General features: G+C 42.2%; 1 protein-coding gene across 3 annotated transcripts in view; it reads left to right on the top strand.

Moving 5' to 3' along the window:
- The first annotated feature begins 3,041 nt into the window (after window positions 1–3,041).
- The window catches only part of BVES (blood vessel epicardial substance), a 34,502-nt gene continuing 22,408 nt past the window's right edge, over window positions 3,042–15,135 (top strand). For 2 of the 3 annotated variants that reach the window (XM_064447536.1, XM_064447538.1), the window contains exons 1-3: window positions 3,042–3,195; window positions 8,581–8,814; window positions 11,429–11,553. In XM_064447536.1, the coding sequence (XP_064303606.1) occupies window positions 8,592–8,814; window positions 11,429–11,553 (348 nt within the window). In that variant the 5' untranslated portion in view covers window positions 3,042–3,195; window positions 8,581–8,591. Of the gene's footprint in view, window positions 3,196–7,303; window positions 7,454–8,580; window positions 8,815–11,428; window positions 11,554–15,135 lie in introns of those variants that run through there. The other variant, XM_064447537.1, reaches the window with a different exon arrangement.

Below are 15,135 nucleotides of genomic sequence, written 5' to 3' on the forward strand. Positions count from 1 at the left end.
TACTTTCTAAAAGAGCCCCCCTGAATTGTCTACAGAGGGAGTTTAAAAGATTAGTTTTGAGTAGACATCTTTTAGCCTGTAGATGCTGAGTACGCTTCCTGAAACTATAAATGGAAACATTTCATAGATCTCACCATTGTCTGAAAATAGCCCTGTCAGCCTGGCACATCTGGGATCCCGAAAACAAAGCATTTGTTCTCTTTAGTGAAAACTTTGCCTAAAAAAGGCTGCGGAATCGGGCTCTCATTTGGAAGAGGCAGAGCGCTTGCAATTTTGCAAAAAGTTACTTTATCATCTGCTTAATAAAGGCTTTCAATGCCTGGCTAGGCTGGACTGAGAAGCAGGAGAGGGAGGCTCTGGTCTCAGCTGTACTTCTGAACTCCTGCCTGACCTCCGCTGAGTGGCATCTCCCCACATCGTCAGCAGGCCTTATTTCCCCTGTAATACAGAAGGACAGCCAGGCATCAAGAGGTTAGGGTAAACTGTCAAAGATCACAAAGCAGGTTGCTGGAGATAAGGAACTAGATTGAGCAATTTGCAGCATCCATGTGGCATTTTCTACTGTGGAGAATAAATAATTGGAGAAAGTACTTACACTATCAAGACTTTAATAGCGAGAGAGAGAAACACGGCAGAGAGAAAGCTTGCATCAATGGACAGCTGTAATATCATTAGACCTGTCTCTGCTAACAAAATGCACCAATTCAACACAAATCTCTCAAAATTGATCTGGCTATTTGAAGCCAACTCCTCATCAGTGTAGACACAGTTTTTATTTCTTGCCTCTGTCAGATTAATTTATATTAGCAGACTTCAATGAACTTGTGCTTTATTGACACAGATAGAGGGTTAACCCAACTCTTTAAGCCTTTACAGTGGTTTAACAGCAGGATATTAAACTGATTTAATTAAACCGGCCCATTCTCCTACAGTACATAAGACCTTGGTTTAAGAGAATAAACTGTACTTAATACATTCTACTTAGAGAATGTTTATGTTAGCTATAATAACTATAGATAATGTTATCTATATTATCTAATATTATGTATGTAACTAAAGGCTATGTAAAATTACGGCAATTAATATCTGCACAGGACTATGTGCTACTATCTATATAAAATTGATGCTAGTCACTCCATTAGAGAAAGGAAGGTTTTTCTTCTACGTGTGGATGCACTCCACAGCACAAGACTAGAGCCCGTCAGAGCCATGCCTGCACTCTTCACCTGCTTACGATCCTCCTGGAGGGCCAGGAGACAGGCAGCTCTCAGATCCGCCCTCATGTCTGTCTTTCTGCTGACAGCTGTACTAGATGGCACCATCTACATTACCCACGCAGCCTTGGTTCTTACCGCTCCACTGCGCTGGGGAAATGACATTTAATCACGAATGTACTGAAATATCAAGATCCCAAGAGATCAGCTGCAATCAGGATGAAGTTTTACACCTTCCCATGGCTGCAACTATTATCAGTTCATTGCCAAGCTTTCCTAACTAGGATTTTCTGCACTAAGCAGATACTGTTTATCACCAAGGCTCCCCACAAAAACAGAGAAGACCTGGAGGGTAATGAGACAAGTGCAGACTCCATAAAAGACACAGCTAGTACAGCAAAATGTGTTTCTCCAATGCATAACATGCAGTAACAAGCTAGAAAATGCTTACATGTCTGTCTAGATTTGAAGAGGAACCCTCCTGACAGGCTGCTTTGTGCTGCTTTGGAAGCTACTTGGCTTTGCTCCAGCAAGCATAGCTGAATATTATCAATCTCAAACACATGCTAGATGTTATCTCTCATGACCGTTCCTGTGGCCATGCTATCCTGACTCACTCTTCCTACCCTTTTTCCAGCTCGCTTACTCTGCGTATCTTGGGAATGAGCGAATACGTAAGAATGGCCAGTCAGAGGAAACGCAGTCCCAAATCGAGTCCTTCATGATAAATTCACAATGTATTTTGGAAAATAAGGTCTTATACCAGGCAGCAGGATTCATAAAAACCCTGTTCACATGGCATACATTGCTGGAAAGGTCCAGATCTCTTCTCCAAGATACAAAGGCAAGAACAACATAACAAACCTGGAGCCTCCTGGGAGAGATGTTGATGTGTATGCGTATAACCAGTTAGTTCAAAAATGATTCAGGAGTCTGTATTCTTCTTTCCAAAAATATTTACGTATGATGCTGACCATATGTTGAAAAAAACCCCTTTACTTTGTAGCTAGCTCATCAGAATGTATTGAAAGAGATTTTCTGCTTTTGCAGTCCTCATATACCACTAACAGGCAGGTTTCGGGCTGGGCTGGGACGCCCATAGGTTGTATTGGCAATGCCTTTCATCGCTGGATGATACACTTGAACATCCCGGAGATGGAGGCAGGCTTGGTGGCTACTTTGCCCGTCCTGCAAGACTGGCGGTGCAGGAGAGGCTAGACGGGGCATCGGCAGAGCAATCTGCCCACACGCAGGGACACAAGTGTCCCGCTTTGGAATCACATAATTTCTGGAAGCTGCCAAACTGCCACACGAGCAAATTAAGTGACATTTCTTAAACGTGATGCTCGTGACAAAGCAACCACAGCAGGCGCCAAGCTGAGAAGAGCAGTTTTATAAAGGCGGTTGTGGCTCCTTGACTAACCATGTAGGGGAAATACCGCTTGCCACTCGTTTAGGGGAGAATTCGGCTCTTCTAATTTTAACCACCCGAAAGCGAGGCACGTTGCCCAAGGTCTGGGTGCACTCTGCAGGGAAGGGAGGCACCTCTGCGGGGTGAGGCGCCCCGCGCGCTTTAGATGCCTGAGTCGAGCACCGCTCAGCGCCCGCAGGCTCCAAACTGGGAGGGAGCGGAGGCGATGCTGCCGTCAGACGGGGAGGACTGGGAGGACTGGGAGGACTGGGAGGGCTCCCACCCCCGCGCCGCTCTCGCCCCACGCCCCGCCCGCCCCCTGGCGGCCGCTCCTCGCTCCCCCACGCCCCCCCCCCCCCGCGGCCCCGCAGCCCCCCGGGGCCGGCGGGAGGCGCCTGCGCGCTGCGGCCGCTCGGTGCCGGCCCCGGAGCTGGCGCCGCCCGCAGCCTCCCGCCGGCTTCTGCCTATTTTAGTCACAGCGGCGGCCGGGTGGCCGCGGCGGGGCCGGGAGCGGCAGCCTGAGTCTGTCACTGTCCCGTCCGGGAAACTTTTGTGAGGGCGCGGGCAGGGGTAGGTAAGGGGCGCCGCGGGCGCCGGCGGCAACGGGGCGGGGAGGCCGGCGGGAGCGAGCGGCCGGAGGGGCGGCTTTACCTGGGCGGCGGCGGCGGCTGGTGTCCGTCCCCGGCGGGCGGCGGCGGGCTGCGGGCTTCGGGCCGGACCTGCCTTGACTTGCCGCCGGCGGCTGGGGCAGCGCGGCCCCCGCCCCGGGCTCTCCATTCCCCTTTGGGGGTTTTCGTAATGGCCCGCTGCGGGCGCGGGTCCTGCCGCCCCGGGCACAGCCTCGGCGGTCGCCCGGGGGCTCCGCCGGTGCCCTCCTGCCGACGGGCGCTGCCCTGGAAGGGGCTCCCGGGGCGGGCAGGGGCCGGTTGCTCCGTTACCTTTTTCTCTTTTTTGTTTTTGGTGTAAGCGGTGCGTTTGGTGCTCGCACGTCGCGAGCCGACCTGAGGCTTCGGGGGCGCGGGCGCGAGGCAGGGCTGGGGGTGGCGTCCCGCAGCTCGCGCTGCCGCGCGCCTGGGCGCGGTGTAACCGAAAGGGAGCGCGAGCTCCAGTGCAGGTAACCAGCTCCCATTGCCGCGGCGCAGCCGTGCCGCCGTTACGCTGGGCGCACGGAGCGGTGTTTCTCACGGTACGAGTATTTTTGTTAACTAGGCAGAATGAAAATATTGTTAATTTTTTTTTTTTTCTAGAATAAAGCGTAGAGTAAGACCAACAAATTTCTGTAGCTTAATGATGCGTTTAATGGAAGAAAACTTTCCCCAAAGAGCATATTGAAATGCGTCTTTTCTTACCCACTCTTCCATTCGGTCCTGCTTCCTTATAAAAAGGAAGCTGGTAACTTAAACTGTAATTAACTTAATTACGCTAGCACTAATAGTTTGTCTTCAGCTCACAAAAGCAAAGAAATTGATTGTTTAAATTCTCTGTGCAGCTTTTGTGCTACAAGACCATAGGAAAGTAGTTAAAGTTCTGCAGGTATAATTAAAAAAAAACTTGGGGCTTTTTTTCCATTTTTTTCCCCGATAGATTCACAAAATCCATCCACATAAATGATGGACTGTAAAACTTTACAGATTGTAGGACTTTACAGGCATACTCATGCAATGTTTTAAGAAGCTCGTTTGAGTAATATTGAACAGTTAAGCTGTGGGATACGAATAATCTCAACAACGTGGACACTCTGCACTGTCCCGTATCAGCTTGGCTGACCCCTTCTCCTGCTAGAACTGCTTTAAAATTTTCTTCTGAGTGTTGTTCCATAACACCTCCTCCCCCACCCCCCTTTTTTCTTTTTTTAAAGGTATCTTTATGTATGAAGATTTAGGGACTAAATACTTTTGGGAATGGCTTTCAGAAGTTTGGCCTCTTGTGTAAAGAGGCTCTGAGCATAGAAAAAATCCTAGAGTAGCCTCACCTCCTTTTACATTCTGAGAATTTGTATTTTCAGACCTAAACCCATAATCTATTACCTTAACTCTCTATCAAATTCATGCACAAAAAAAAAAAAGCTTTGTTGTTAACTATACTAGTTTCTGATAGACTTAACACTGAAGTGTCGCTGAGTGGAGTGGTTTTTTTTATATTTGCTCTTTTTTCCCTGTTTGGACAACAAATTGGCTTCAGTTTTCAATCAGCTGCCTTTTCAAACTCTTAGTTTGGTAAATCTAAATCTATATGAAGGAAAAAATACTTTGCTGGATATTCAAAATGTTCTTTTAATTACTTGTTCTACACCCCATAAAGCTTTCACCTCAGTTGACACTATTTCCCCAGTTTTTCCAAAATTATTTAACCATATTAGTTGCATTTTTGACTTCTGATATTAATACATGAAGACATGTATTAATGAAGACTTAAGCATGAGACTTTGAAGTCTTATACTGTATTAATCGTTAGTGCACAACCCTAAAATAAAGTTCTAAAGGCCTGATTCTGTACTTCCAGCATTAATTTTTTGACTCTCTGAGTTAGCAGAAGGTAGGAAATGACAATTGCTTGTTCATCTGTTGAACAGCAGATATTTTTGCTAATCTCTCAGTATTTGACAAGAGTAGATGTTGATCAAAAAATTGCAGAGGTGTTGTTTTGAATATTTGTTTGTCTGGTGTTACCTGCAGGCAGATGTTTTGGGTTAGAGCTTGTAGCTCTGCCTGCCTGTTTTGTTGGTGCTTGAACAGCCTCTCTAGTAGAAATTCACAGGCAGCTCTCCTTCAGAGCCTGTGTCACAATCTGCCCTTGCGTCATTTTGCAGATAGCATCAATCTATTTCTGCCAGCTTTAAAATACCATCTTGACAGAGAAGTTCAGCAGCTTTCCACTGTTTTCCAGGACGTTAGGGGTGCTGCGGTGTTTACTTGTGAGTAGTAAGATAAGTTCAAATGTCATCATATAAAGACTTCTGCATATTAAAGACAAAGCTTATAAAAAATGGAGATGGCTAGATTTAGATTGCTAGGCTCTAATTTAGGCAACTAAGTAGGTGGCCCAGATTTTTGAAAGCATTGAACATCCAGTTGTTACAACTGCGGACTCCTTATTGTCAAAGGCTTTAAATGACTTGGTCAACACTTGTTGGAAAAACATCTTCCCATTATGACAGTTTATGGCTGGTGGGTTGAGGCATCAGTGTCTGTGGCTGACAAATGGAGCAGTGTTTTGGCCGGGTTGTGAGGAGAGTGAGGTTGTCACATGTTGTATAGTTGATTTGGATCGCTGGGTGTCCAGCCTTCAAACTTGTGATGCGTTACAGCCAAGTCTTCAAGAGTAAGGTAGCCTCTGTTCTCCCCGTGATGCAGTACTAAATCTGGCTATTAAAAAAATCAAGCATCTGGAAAGCCTTGTCAATTCGTAATCAGATGCAGCTGAAGTTTCTTTGATCGTGAGATGAGTTGATGGACTTATGTCTGGTTCTGAATATCTATGTGAATTCAGTTGCCTTTACTCGTTCTGCTGGCATGTTAAGTGGTGCTTTTATTGGCAGATGACTAGGCAGTGGAAGACTGAACATAGATAGAAAATTGGCTGATAACTTTTTGCAAAAGATCTTGATCCTGCTGTGCCAGTGTAGGGAGTTTATACTGTTTGAAAACAGCAGGAGCATGCTGTTGAGATGTGAGATGAGCACACACACATTTATCCAGTTAGCAATTACCTTCTGTTTATGAGCACGTTAAAATGCCAGTCTTGCAGCCTGGTACGGGCTTGTGCTTTTGCTCTGTCTGTGAGCAGCTTTGTCGGGACAGTGGAACTAACTGCTCTCATGGCTCTGTCGCTAAAGTCATACGAAAGACCTGAAAGAAAATAGCAGTGTGTTTGGATGGTGCCTATATGATACCTGGACCACGAATTTGTTTGGGCACCAAGATTTTTGGTAACAATTTAGTGCAGAATTTGTTTATGCCAAGAAAACACATTTTAATTAACCTTTGTGGCTAACTAATGTAGTAATGAAAAGAGGTAAGTGAGCTTTTAAAAAAAATCAGTCAATTATGTATTTTTGGTAAGAATTCAATAAATTTTTTAATTGGAAAATCATTTCTATCCAGATTTAGATAGCACTATGGCTGTGCTAGTGTTTGATCCTGCAAGATGCCTCTGCGTGTTCCGTAGCGTGCCTTGGCTGTGACAGGCTCTGGGCATCAGAGAGGAACTATCAGAGGGATGAAGTTTTCTGTCCAATTTCTTTCTTCCCACTACTTTAAAAAGGGGTTTAAAAGGCTGATTAATTTCAGAAATTGTCCAGCTTGCTTGTGCCTTGTACACAAGTTGATTGGGGGAAAATAATAAAAAGAATGGATGAAGCAACTCAAAATTACTTCACAGTCCAAGAAGCATTCTCAAGTAACAGAGAGATGCTGAGTGTATTCCAGTCTGCAGGAAATATTGAGTGTATTAACCACGACTCAAAATCATCTGCTGAGCAGATGAATTACATGACAGTTAGGAAGCACGCAGGGACGTGCACTGACTCTACAGAATTTACCTGAATGCAAATCCCACCATGTTGTATGTTACAGAGCCTGTTTGCTCAGTGATACACGTATGTATTTCATTAACAAGACTCAAGCAGAGCTCCATATAATTTCTACTGCTGCAGCAGTGGGGGACCATACGTGCCTTGCTGGAAGCAGGCTTCTTCCGTGTTTCTGACAGCCTGTCAAAGAACAGTTGTGTTCTTCCAGCTGGGAGCTGCTCTGGGTTGAGAAGACGTTCTGAAGTGCTTGTAACACTGACTGCAGTTTCCTAGAGAGCAGCGTTTAAGATTTCAAAGGTAGTGTCCTGAAATCTTACAGTTTCTTGTTGTAGTTTATTTTTAATAGGATTTTTTTTACTTTGTATTAGGAAGATATTTGCTCACAGATATCTTTTTTTTTTCTTTTAGTTGGTGTGAAAGAAAAACATGCGAGACTTATTATTACAACAGCAAAAAAACCCTATGTATTCTTAGATTAGAAATGAGCTTTTTTAACTGTTTTGTTTTTCTCCAGGAGTTCCACAGACAACCAAAGGTCTTTCAAGCTTGCTCATACTAGGTAGACCAAGTGATTTCCCGGCAAGACTGGCAACCTTGTCATAACTTAGCAGCCTGGGCATCTCCCTTTCTGATTTGGTAGCACCTGATAAACTAGGAGGAGAAACCCTAGTTTTTATTTACTGTTCTCAAAAGTGGTTTCGGTATTTTGCCTACTCTGGTTAAAGTGTGCAAGATGATATGTAGCTTAGGAGACCTCCAAATGATCCTGCAAGCACTACAAGAAAGTCAGAAGTTGACTGTCTTTGGTTTTAATTTTTGATATGGTTTGTTGGCTTTTTTTAATCAACAAAGCAGCACATGTTCCTCCTTTAAGACCTTCCCTTCCTTATTTAGAAGAACAGCTTTGTATGCTATAAAGGCGACTTATACTACCTAAGCATTTTTTCTTTTTTTCTTTTTTGTTTCCCAGTTCTCATCCAGGTTGTTAAGGTGTCTCAAATATTTTACTTTGCCTAATATTGTGGACCCATTCAATAAATGGTAGACCAAAATGTGATTTATTTAAATTTGTGTAGGACTAGGAAGAATACGTACTATGTTGTACTGCTCAAGGACAGTCATAATAGCTAGGGTCCAAGCAGTGTTGCTTATGTGCGTTTGGTCCAAATTTTGAAATGTACCATTCTTTGAGCCTAGCACTTCAGTGAAAGAGACAGTAAAGCATTACTGAACTGAAGATCTAGCTTACCCCTTTAAAGCATTTGTAGTTGTATTCCCCTCCACCCCCCACCGGGGGAATGATAACAGAAAATATATCATGGGAAGAGAGACAATAACTCTAAAATTCATGTGTATGTCTAATATATTTCAGTTCAATGTATGGTGATTTTATTTTTCTCCCCCTCCCCTCTCTCTCATTGTAGGAGTCTCCAAGATGAATACTCCAGCAATGAGCCTGGTCACTGTTACTCCGCTAGGTTTTATTCCAGACTTAAAAAATGCCACCCTTGTGCCTCTCAATGAGACTGCATGTGAAAACTGGAAAGAGATTCATCATCTTGTTTTCCACGTGGCAAATATTTGCTTTGCAGCTGGACTGGTCATTCCAACCACTCTGAACCTTCATATGATTTTTCTGCGAGCCCTGCTCACCATAGGTAGGAGAATTATTCTGGAGAGATTTGCAATCTTCCTGTGACAGAAGTAGCAGTTCGTGACCATTATGGAGCTGGTCCCTTCACCTTACGGTGAAATTACAGCCCATATTAATGGCTGCTGCAGGTGGTTTTGGTGTAAGTTAGGATCTGCTCTGATCCTAACATACCTTTTCTAGAAAGGTTATATGTGCCTAGGCTCTTAAAACATCCCAGAAATGTAATTTACAAATTTCCTAGAAGTGTAACATTCAAACCTATGAAGATGTCAACTTGAAAACAAGTGGACTCCATTTACTGGCTGCTTAAAATTTATTCAATTCAAAATCATAGTTAAGTCTATGGATCCTTAAGACCTTAATTTTAGGTTTCAGGTAAGTACTGGGACTGTGTATTGGCCAGTGCGCTGGCTTAGTATGTCTGCAGTAGCTGAGGTTTTCCTTGAGAAGCTTGGTGTTGGCCCACATGTCTTTAAATGTGGGATCAGAAACATGGCACTTGCAGGTCACCAGCATTATTTTCATTGCCAATTTAGAAACACAGGCTTTCGATACGGAGTGCAATCTGTGTTCTTCTGAAGTCAGTCATATTTCCTCAACCATTGTAGGTAGGCATCTTGCAACACCAAAATTTTACTTCAGAGGAAAAACTAAATTGGGCATACCTGAGACTGAGCAAGTGTGGTTTCATTTGGAACACTTGCAGTCCCACAGCTATTTCAAAGCCCCTGTCCTTTGTGTGGGGCAAGGCCTTTGTGATCAAAGGAGAAGGAGTGGTGAGTCATTTCAGTGTAAGAAAGATAAACCTGAGTGTATCACAACGCAGAGCATGCTGGAGTATTTTCAATTGAGAATGCTTATTCGTATAATAGTGCAGGTCAATTTTATGATAGAACTTCTATGGTTGAATTTACAATTAACTTGCCTTTTTTTGTATCTATTATAGGATAACTTATTAAAACAGACTGCACCAATGACCAAGGGTCTGAGCATTGCAAGACCTTTAGTCTGTGTAGTTCTTGCTTTAAAAGCAATGGGAGCTCTGCTCTTGCTAAGCTTGCCTCTTTGGTCTGTAGGTCTTGTTGCAGTTTGAGCAGATATGGAATCAGAGTACTGCAAGCTGAGGTGGCAGCGGGAAGCAGATTTACTCTGTGGGCAGCATAAGTAATGAAGCCTGGTTCCAAGTGATCTGTCCCCTTTGCTTTGATGACCCTGCCCCACCTCTGTGCTGCTCTGTGATATTGCTCCACTTCAATACCTCCAGACGTTGTATCCTGTCATCCCTTGTAGTCTAATTAACCAGCTGATCAAGAGTCACCACGTTTTGATTTTTCTGATCAATATATAAGTGCTGCCTGGCCAGTCAACAACCCAGATAGAATAGATAATACTGAGTTCATGAGTTCAGCATCATCCTCAGGGAGATAGGGGTAAGGGATGCTAATTTGGCATCTTCTCCTTGTTGTATTTGCATGAAACTTAAGGGAAAATATGTCACCTCTACAGCTCGCTCTTTTGTATGGTAGGCTCACAGTTATCTGGGAGAGACTCACTGGTGCATAATCTATCATTTGATAAGGATTGTCTTTGTAGACTAAAAATAGAATCCCTAATCATCCAGCATACTTTATCTTTTAAAGCAATTGTCTTTATTCAAAGTAAAGCAACTAAAAAAAGGGTAAGCGCTTGAAATTTTCTCTTTGATGTCATAGAAGAGAATTTCGGGTTCTTGCTGTGACCTTGTCAAAATGTAGCAGTGATACTTCCTTTAAATTTTAAAAAGTATCTGCGTATGACTTTAAGAGGGTTTTATGCACCTACTGCTCACTAGTTAGGTATGAATGTTACTGATATGAACAAGCATTAATTTCTAGGGTTGTCTTTGTCTAATTAATGCAATACTAGTAATGAAGTTTTGTGAGCTGCTTAATTTTTTCTTTTTTTGTGTGTGTACTTGAGACAGTTTTCCCTGTTCCATTTCTACTTCATTTTAGTAACAGACCATTGTGGGCTGCACCTTTCTTCTTTCCCCATTCCTGATCTGAATTATTGTCACTCCAGTATTGCAGTCCTGTGCAATAGGACTGCAGTATGCTGTTGACCTGCTGTCAGTGCCTGTTCATAGCATTGCAGTGATTAGTTCATGCTACCAGTGCATGCATTGATCCACAGAGTCTTAACTGTAGGAAACGTTATAGAAGATACTGGTTTTCAGTGCAATTATACCCAGTGGATACATTCTTGATGGTACCTGAAAGGAGGTTTTAGTGAGGTGGGTGTTGGTCTCTTCTCCCAAGTTACTAGCAAGAGAATGAGTGGAAATGGCTTTGAGCTGCATCAGAGGAGGTTTAGATCAAATATTAGCAAAAATTTATTTACTGAAAGAGTGGTCAGGCATTGGAACAGGCTGCCCAGAGAGGTGGTACAGTCACCATCCCTGGAGGGGTACTTAAAAGACCTGTAGATGTGGCACTTCAGGGCATGGTTTAGCAAGCATGGTAGTGCTCGTTTGACAGTTGGACTTGATGATCCTAGAGGTCTTTTCCAACCTTAATGATTCTATGAATGGATTTATTTTTCAGTGAAATTTAACTTTTTTATTATTCTTATTTTTACAGGATGTGTATTGTTCATCATTTGGGCTACACTCTACCGTTGTGCCTTGGACATAATGATCTGGAATTCTGTGTTTTTGGTCGTCAACCTTTTACATTTCATATACCTAGTGTATAAGAGAAGACCGGTATGTATAACAGCTAAATTGCACAAGCAGTCTAGTAAGATGCAAGAAAAGGAAAGTTTAGCCTGTGTTTGCTGGACAAACCAATGAATTATGCAGCAGTCATTTTGGACCAAGCCAGTTAACTACTTCAGGAAGGATCTAGACTATAAGTATGATCTGATGCAGTACATAATTTTTTCTCTGAAATCCATATTCTTGAAAAATTATTTGACTTTAGAAGTTACTGTTGGCTGGTTTTGGCTCTTGTGTTTTGGTTTTGATGGTAAGGACAGGAATACATAGTTTCTTTGCAGAGACACCAGAAATGGTAGTCTGGGGATTGTGTGGTTTCTTTTTCCATATTTTCCCTCCCTCCCACCCACTAGTGTCGATACATACATGTCTCCTGAAATAAAATTCTACCAAGATACTTAAAATTGAGCATTCCAGGACAGTAATTTTTTAAAATTAGTAGTCTGGGAGGGATCAAACTTTCCTACCTCACTTTTAAGTCTTGAGCATCGTCTGTGGTGGGAAAGTGACCAGACAGACTGTTATTTCAACACAGAAACAAATGCTGATGTCTGTTTATAGATGATCTTCACAGCCTTTGCTTTGCCCACAAGTGCTTTTGCCCATATGTTTTGCACTGCCACATTCCTCTTAAATGCAAATGAAAGGTAAGTGAGATGCTACTACCCTTTTTGAACAACTATGGGACTTGGAGATAAGCAGCAAAATTGAGTAAGGTGTGGGAAAGTAGTATTAAGTAAAATAATCCTTTCTTCTATCCCGTTTAGTGCATTCATTGGATTTTGAAGGTCATGTCTGGGAATTTTACAACTCCTTTTGTTGCATTGGGAAAACTTTCTTCAAATGCACTGTACAAATATATTTTAAATGTATACCAAAAATACAGGATTCTTTGCCCTGCCTTCAGCTAAATGTGTATCCAATAGAAAGTTAGTTTATTTTGTTAGTAGTATTCATCCAGAAATATATTCTGTTTCTGCAAACTAGCAACCCAGCCTTCTGTTGGTATACGCGCATCAAAACTAGATAATCTTTAATGTAATAGTTTCTATTATGTGCCAATAGAATATTGATGAAGTGCTAAGTGTTCAAAATGATAGTATTATGTTCCATAGTCTCCAAAAGCTAAGGCAGATATATTCATGATGTGAAGATTACAGGAATATATATGGGGTTACATCAGCAGAATAACTGCCTTTGCCCAAAATCAGATGCATTCTGGAAGTGTGTAACAGCTGGTACAAAAAAACCCCACCCAACTAGCTGAAATAAACTCTTCACCAAGTCAGTGCAGCATGTGCAAGAAAGCAGCTAGAAAACTAGCAACCTCCTCCTTTCCTGGCAAGGCAGCGTAAAGCTTGACTTCTTTCTTGCCTAGAAGATAGCTTAAAACTAGCTAAACTGATCTTCTACTAGGCATTTATAAATGCGTAGTAAATATTTCTAGTCATTTAAATTACTCTGGGAGTAATTCTCCTAGTTAAAGAGTAAGTTCCTCTCTAGTTTCTGTTGCTAATGCTATTATTTTAGACTATTCAATCCATTTGTGTGTCATCATCAAGATACAGCAGCATGGTGAAACTGTATTGCTGCTAGTCAGCCATGGCCATGCTGCCCAATGCATCACACAAAATAACAGTTGCGATAATGTAGAGCCAGGGAAGCTAGACTCTACGTGTTTGTGTCTGCAGTTAAGAGTACCTGCACGGGATATCTGGCCTTTAATATGGGTGAGCTCATGCTATGTTCTTTGCCCTCAGTAAAGCCACCAAGTGAGCATGTTCTGCTTCCCTTTAACCCACCCACCAACTTAGCCTTTTAATGTCATCGTGAGGCATCTAGTTCTTTGTCAATGGGACAAGAACTGGCTAACGGAGTCAGAAATTATTGCAAAAGGCAGGAGTGCACAGCTGGTGTAAACTCATTTCCCTAGAAAACCAAGCCTTAAAACTTGTCTGTATTTTTAAAAGTGAGTTCTGGTATGTGTTCTTAGAACATGGGTGATGGTCCTTGGGTTCATACCCATCCAACCCTTTCCAAAATTCTAAACAAAAGGAGGTTATTGGAGAGTGAAGGAGCACCTTGGGAGGAAGGCACACTGGTCTGTGGCTGAGTTAAAAAAAAAAAAAGTCCCCTTACAATGTGTAAAGCAATACTGAATGAAGAAAGAAAAACATTTTGTTCTGTGACTACAGCTGTATACTAAAAGCTATGCTAGTGTATACTAAAAGCTATGCTAGTATATACTGGGGGTTTTTTGTGCATTATAATATAGACTTCATCATATTGAAGTGACAGCTATTTTCATTGAATTTAGTAAATTTGTGAGCAGAATTATTTGTAAGCATTTGGATACTACAGTAATAGAAGTGGATGAAGTACTCTATAGGTGGGTTTAAGAGGAAGAATTATGTCAGGCCATGAAAGTTGACTAACAACCTGTCAGTCGCTAAAGTTGGTAGAAAATTACCTCTAAGAGAGGAAGGACTGGAGGACCTGCCTTTAACTTTGCTCTCCATTTCTCTACACCTCCTCACTGGCTCTGGGACCACAGCGGAATTGAGATACTCGGCACTCCCACGGACACTGCACCATACACGTGGTGCAAACCCACAGCTATTCTTATGCAGAATAAACTAGAATTCTAGGCAGAGAAAGTTAGAGGAAATGTAGGAAAATAGGATTTGGACATCTAAAACGCTGTGCAAATTGAGGATTTCAACTTAAGTAAAGCCAGACCAAGCGTTTGAAGAGGAGTTAAGGGAAATGAGATCAAGTGAGAGATGATAGAAAGGCGGAAATCTTTAACAGTATGGCTAAAACCAACTGCAGAACAAACTCCAATAGGCAACCACAGCATATAAAAAGTGGCTAGATGTTAAATTGCATCTGTCTACAACAAGTTGATAAATTGAGTACATCCACTTACATGTGTTAACAAAGGAAGGGTCCTACCTACAGCAGTGTTGCTCCAGTATGGAGCACAGATTCACCCAAAAGTTGCCATCTGCAGGGCTACGTGACCTTTACAACTTAAAGCTTAGCCAAGAATTAGTTCTGATAGATTAGCCATGCAGTGGTGTTTCTTTGTATATTAAGACTTAAAGTAATTTCAATAGTTTTATTTCCATTAAGTTTAAGAAATCAGTATTTGACAATTACATGAAAATTACATGAAATATTATACTATTTTAATTGGTGTAAGACAATGTATTAAATAATTTTAAATTGGTGGGGTGTTTTGTTTTTTTTTTTAAAAAAACACCCACTGCACATCTTAACACTAGTTCCTTTTCGGTTTTAGTTTTCGGCTCACTGTCAGACAATGAAATGAGACAGATTTCTTTTTCAGAAAGACCTGAAAGGAAACTTAGTACAAGCTAATTAACTTTTTTCCTTTAGAATTTGTATTCAAGGCACACAATTTGGGCAGAACTTCTAAGAGTGATTAATAATTGAATTGCATAAGAGCTGGTTCTTTGGGTGGGACTGTGATACAGAAGAAGCATCCGGTTTTAGGTGAGTCCAGTGAAAAAGTAGTTTCATATCTGGCTCTTGTTAGAGTCTATA

The sequence above is a fragment of the Phalacrocorax carbo genome, chromosome 3 (assembly GCF_963921805.1).
Source record: "Phalacrocorax carbo chromosome 3, bPhaCar2.1, whole genome shotgun sequence".
In the NCBI taxonomy this organism is placed as follows: Eukaryota; Metazoa; Chordata; class Aves; order Suliformes; family Phalacrocoracidae; genus Phalacrocorax; species Phalacrocorax carbo.